At 52.2% G+C, this 6,000-nt stretch overlaps 1 protein-coding gene across 1 annotated transcript in view; it reads right to left on the reverse strand.

The window, feature by feature from the left end:
• Nucleotides 1-2,183, reverse strand: part of PEPD (peptidase D) — a 289,969-nt gene extending 287,786 nt beyond the window's left edge. The window contains exon 1 of the mRNA XM_073659770.1: nucleotides 2,052-2,183. Coding sequence (XP_073515871.1) covers nucleotides 2,052-2,068 — 17 coding nt within the window. The 5' untranslated portion in view covers nucleotides 2,069-2,183. The remainder of the gene's footprint in view (nucleotides 1-2,051) is intronic.
• Between the last annotated feature and the right edge of the window lie 3,817 nt (nucleotides 2,184-6,000).

Here is a 6,000-nt window from a genome sequence, read left to right on the forward strand (position 1 = left end):
CACCAAAGAAGAGGAGGGGGGGCGTCCGTGCACACCAAAGAGGAGGAGGGGGGCGTCCGTGCACACCAAAGAGGAGGAGGGGGGGCGTCCGTGCACACCAAAGAGGAGGAGGGGGGGCGTCCGTGCACACCAAAGAGGAGGAGGGGGGGCGTCCGTGCACACCAAAGAGGAGGAGGGGGGGCGTCCGTGCACACCAAAGAAGAGGAGGGGGGGCGTCCGTGCACACCAAAGAAGAGGAGGGGGCGTCCGTGCACACCAAAGAAGAGGAGGGGGGGCGTCCGTGCACACCAAAGAAGAGGAGGGGGGGCGTCCGTGCACACCAAAGAAGAGGAGGGGGGGCTCCGTGCACACCAAAGAAGAGGAGGGGGGGCGTCCGTGCACACCAAAGAAGAGGAGGGGGGGCGTCCGTGCACACCAAAGAAGAGGAGGGGGGGCGTCCGTGCACACCAAAGGAGGGGGGGGGGACGTCCGTGCACACCAAAGGAGGGGGGGGACGTCCGTGCACACCAAAGGAGGGGGGGGGGACGTCCGTGCACACCAAAGGAGGGGGGGGACGTCCGTGCACACCAAAGAAGAGGAGGGGGGGCGTCCGTGCACACCAAAGAAGAGGAGGGGGGGCGTCCGTGCACACCAAAGAGGAGGAGGGGGGGCGTCCGTGCACACCAAAGAAGAGGAGGGGGGGCGTCCGTGCACACCAAAGAAGAGGAGGGGGGGCGTCCGTGCACACCAAAGAAGAGGAGGGGGGGGCGTCCGTGCACACCAAAGAAGAGGAGGGGGGGCGTCCGTGCACACCAAAGAAGAGGAGGGGGGGCGTCCGTGCACACCAAAGAAGAGGAGGGGGGGCGTCCGTGCACACCAAAGAGGAGGAGGGGGGGCGTCCGTGCACACCAAAGAAGAGGAGGGGTGGCGTCCGTGCACACCAAAGAAGAGGAGGGGGGGCGTCCGTGCACACCAAAGAAGAGGAGGGGGGGCGTCCGTGCACACCAAAGAAGAGGAGGGGGGGCGTCCGTGCACACCAAAGAAGAGGAGGGGGGGCGTCCGTGCACACCAAAGAAGAGGAGGGGGGGCGTCCGTGCACACCAAAGAAGAGGAGGGGGGGCGTCCGTGCACACCAAAGAAGAGGAGGGGGGGCGTCCGTGCACACCAAAGAAGAGGAGGAGGGGCGTCCGTGCACACCAAAGGAGGGGGGGGGACGTCCGTGCACACCAAAGGAGGGGGGGGGGGACGTCCGTGCACACCAAAGGAGGGGGGGGGGACGTCCGTGCACACCAAAGGAGGGGGGGGGACGTCCGTGCACACCAAAGGAGGGGGGGGGGACGTCCGTGCACACCAAAGGAGGGGGGGGGGACATCCGTGCAGACGAAAGGAGGGGGGGGGACATCCGTGCAGACGAAATGGGGGGGGGCAACATCCGTGCAGATGAAAAGGAGGAGGGGGGACATCCGTGCAGAGGAAAATAGGGGGGCAACATCCGTGCAGACGAAAAGGAAGAGGGGGGACATCCGTGCAGAGGAAAATGGGGGGGGCGGACGTCCGTACATACAGAGGGGTGATCTCAGGCGATTAACCCTCCGCTCACTATCTCCTCTCACAACAATCTCATCTCAAAGTTCACTTCATCGCTCGCTGACTCTGCAGTAACCCGTCCTGCACCCGACGCGCTTCTCCCCCGGCCGTATACGGACACATATCCGGGGGTAATGGGGCCCCTCATATCTCAGCTTCTTGCACCTCTGAGCCCAGACAGGCAGGCGGTCCGTACCATATACAGAAGGACTATAAGAACCAGCAGGCATGCAGGAGGCAGGGACCCAGCCAGTAATATCATGAGGGGCTACAAGTCCCAGCATACACAGTAGTATGACTACCAGCAGGCGACATATTGGAGCTGAAGCACTGCAAGTCCCAGCACACCGCTTCTGGTGAACCGGCAGGCGGGGACTGGGGGTTTTCTGACTTTAATGTTCTGCAGAAATAAAATAATTGTCGCTAAATACCGGAGGCTGCGACATTTCTCTCACACGGTACCGCACACGGTCACGGACACTTACCCCTCAGCAGCTGCCATAACGCCGTCCGGACTTTGTCTGTCACGTGACGCGACGCTGTCACATGACCTGATCAGCTGAGCGCTCCCACAGAGGGGGCGGAGCTGGAAAGTGTCAAGCTTCGCTTCTGCTGTCTCCTAGCAACTGGTGTGCAAAGCCCCGCTGTGCTGTTCCTCCAGTGCAGGAGGCTCAATAACAGGCACCAGGAAATATCAGTTTATTTTCCTTGATTTTAAAAGTAAAACTTAAAATTGGTAAAAATAAATAATAAGAAAGCTCCTACAGTCTGCGGCAGAGCTGCGCTCTTTGTCTAGTGCCGCCATTACATTGCTATATGGATACACGTCAATTTCCGCAAATGCTGCTCCAACCACACTTCACAGCGTCATTACAAGCGTCTTTAGTACTTGTAGAGCACCTCCTGACTGTTGTGACCTGCTGCCCCTCTGGCTGTTATAACTGCTGCCCCTCTGGCTGTTATGACCTGCTGCCCCTCTGGCTGTTATGACCTGCTGCCCCTCTGGCTGTTATGACCTGCTGCCCCTCTGGCTGTTGTGACCTGCTGCCCCTCTGGCTGTTATAACTGTTGCCCCTCTGGCTGTTATGACCTGCTGCCCCCCCCTGGCTGTTATGACCTGCTGCCCCTCTAGCTGTTATGACCTGCTGCCCCTCTGGCTGTTATGACCTGCTGCCCCTCTGGCTGTTGTGACCTGCTGCCCCTCTGGCTGTTATAACTGTTGCCCCTCTGGCTGTTATGACCTGCTGCCCCCCCTGGCTGTTATGACCTGCTGCCCCTCTGGCTTCTATAACCTGCTGCCCCTTTGGCTGCTATGACCTTCTGCAAATGTGATATATGGCCAGTCATCAGCTTCGGGCAGCCTTCCTGATAAATCTTAGCCCATTTCTCATTGGTAATTGGTGGGCATTGAGGTATGTTTGGATTATAGTCCTGTTGGAAGCTCCAATGGCATGCAAGCTTTAGCTTCCTCATAGAAGTCATGACGTTTTCTCCTAGGATTTCCTGATATGTGATCAAATCCATCTTGCCTTCCATTTGTTGCAGGTTTCCAGTGTCAGAGAAAGAGAAGTAAGCCCAGAGTATCACCAAGCCCCCACCATGCTTCACTATGGGCATCACCGAGTCACAGTCATGCTTCATAGTAGACCTCACCGAGCAACCACCATGCTTCACTGTAAACATCACAGAGCCTCTGGCGTGCTTCACTGTAGATATCACCAAGCCACCGGCCGCCATTCTTTACTATGGACATCACTGAGTCCCCATCATGCTTCATAGTGGACATCATAGAGTCCGCGTCATGCTTCCTAATAGACCTCACCGAGCCACCACTATGCTTCACTGTAGATATCATCAAGCCACCACAATGCTTCACTGTAGATATCACTGAGCCCCCGCTATGCTTCACTGTAGACATCACAGAGCCACCACCATGCTTCACTGTAGACATCACCGAGTCCCTGTTGTGTCTCATTGTAGATGTCACCAAGCCACCACCATGCTTCATAGTGGACACTACAGAGTCCCCGTCATGCTTCATAATAGACTTCATCGAGCCACCAAGCTTCACTGTAGATATCACCAATCCACCACCATGCTTCACTGTAAATATCACCAAGCCACCACTGTCAGGGTAAAAAAGAATATATATTTTCTCCACTTTTATACTTTTATATGCTTTGCTTATGTACTAACCACCATTTTGTGTCTTATAACAATAAGCTTTCCTTGCTACGTGTTACTTAGATCGAAACTTATGCTAAGATAGCGCCAGTATCAGCCAGCACCTGTTTCAGAGAAATGAAACTGAATCATCAACTGACTGTTACAATATCTGCCCAGAGACTGAGTTAAGGAGACGTGGACCAATCAGGAGTGGCCGGATACTAGACATTTATGGCTTACCCCGCCCAGAACAATCCATTTATGGCTTACCCAGCCCCGAACAACCCCTTTCCCCTCCCCATTATGTAGTGTATTTAAGTTTGTGCATGCGGAAATAAAAGGGGAACATTGCTGAGATCGTGGCTTGCCAGTAGCCTTCTGAGCTGCTCTGAGTTTGAACCAGCTTGTTGTCTGACTCATTCTTTGAATGGTTGACCCATGCTCATAGCCTTAATTTGGAGTGACTGGAGGACGAGTGGAATGTCGCTACCACCCCGACACCACCATGCTTCATTGTAGACATCACTGAGCCACCAACATGCTTCACTGTAGATATCACCAAGCCACCACCATGCTTCACTGTAGACATCACCGAGCCACCACCATGCTTTTCTGTAGACATCACCAAGCCCTCACCATGCATGCTTCACTGTAGATATCACGAAACCCATTCTATGCTTCACTGTAAATATCATTGAGCCACCTTCACTGCTTCACCAAGCCCCTGCCATGCTTCACTGTAGACATTACCGAGCCACCACCATGCTTCATAGTAGACAGCTTACTATAGTGGTAATGTAGAGATAGACTGCTCGCTATAGTGTTAGTGTAGAGATAGACTGCTCACTGTAGTGGTAAGGTAGAGATAGACTGCTCGCTATAGGGGTAGTGTGCAGGTAGACTTCGCTATAGTGGTAATGTAAAGATAGACTGCTCGCTATAGTGGTAGTGTAGAGATAGACTGCTCGCTATAGTGGTAATGTAGAGATAGACTGCTCGCTATAGTGGTAATGTAAAGATAGACTGCTCACTATAGTGGTAGTGTAGAGATAGACTGCTTGCTATAGTGGTAATGTAGAGATAGACTGCTCGCTATAGTGATAATGTAGAGATAGACTGCTCGCTATAGTGGTAATGTAGAGATAGACTGCTCGCTATAGTGGTAGTGTAGAGATAGACTGCTTGCTATAGTGGTGATGTAGAGATAGTGCGCTCGCTGTAGTGGTAATGTAGAGATAGACTGCTCGCTATAGTGGTAGTGTAAGAGATAGTGCGCTCGCTATAGTGGTAATGTAGAGATAGACTGCTCGCTATAGTGGTAATGCAGAGACAGACTGCTCGCTATAGTGGTAATGTAGAGATAGTGCGCTAGCTATAGTGGTAATGTAGAGATAGACTGCTCGCTATAGTGGTAATGCAGAGATAGACTGCTCGCTATAGTGGTAATGTAGAGATAGACTGCTCGCTATAGTGGTAATGTAGAGATAGTGCGCTAGCTATAGTGGTAATGTAGAGATAGACTGCTCGCTATAGTGGTAATGCAGAGATAGACTGCTCGCTATAGTGGTAATGTAGAGATAGACTGCTCGCTATAGTGGTAATGCAGAGACAGACTGCTCGCTATAGTGGTAATGTAGAGATAGACTGCTCGCTATAGTGGTAATGTAGAGATAGTGCGCTAGCTATAGTGGTAATGTAGAGATAGACTGCTCGCTATAGTGGTAATGTAGAGATAGACTGCTCGCTATAGTGGTAATGTAGAGATAGACTGCTCGCTATAGTGGTAATGTAGAGATAGTGCGCTAGCTATAGTGGTAATGTAGAGATAGACTGCTCGCTATAGTGGTAATGCAGAGATAGACTGCTCGCTATAGTGGTAATGTAGAGATAGACTGCTCGCTATAGTGGTAATGCAGAGATAGTGCGCTAGCTATAGTGGTAATGTAGAGATAGACTGCTCGCTATAGTGGTAATGCAGAGATAGACTGCTCGCTATAGTGTTAGTGTAGAGATAGACTGCTCACTGTAGTGGTAAGGTAGAGATAGATTGCTCGCTATAGGGGTAGTGTGCAGGTAGACTTCGCTATAGTGGTGATGTAAAGATAGACTGCTCGCTATAGTGGTAATGTAGAGATAGACTGCTCGCTATAGTGGTAATGTAAAGATAGACTGCTCGCTATAGTGGTAGTGTAGAGATAGACTGCTTGCTATAGTGGTAATGTAGAGATAGACTGCTCGCTATAGTGATAATGTAGAGATAGACTGCTC

Source organism: Phyllobates terribilis, unplaced genomic scaffold (genome assembly GCF_046119375.1).
Source record: "Phyllobates terribilis strain yellow unplaced genomic scaffold, ASM4611937v1 Scaffold_14__1_contigs__length_39327217, whole genome shotgun sequence".
Lineage (NCBI taxonomy): Eukaryota > Metazoa > Chordata > Amphibia > Anura > Dendrobatidae > Phyllobates > Phyllobates terribilis.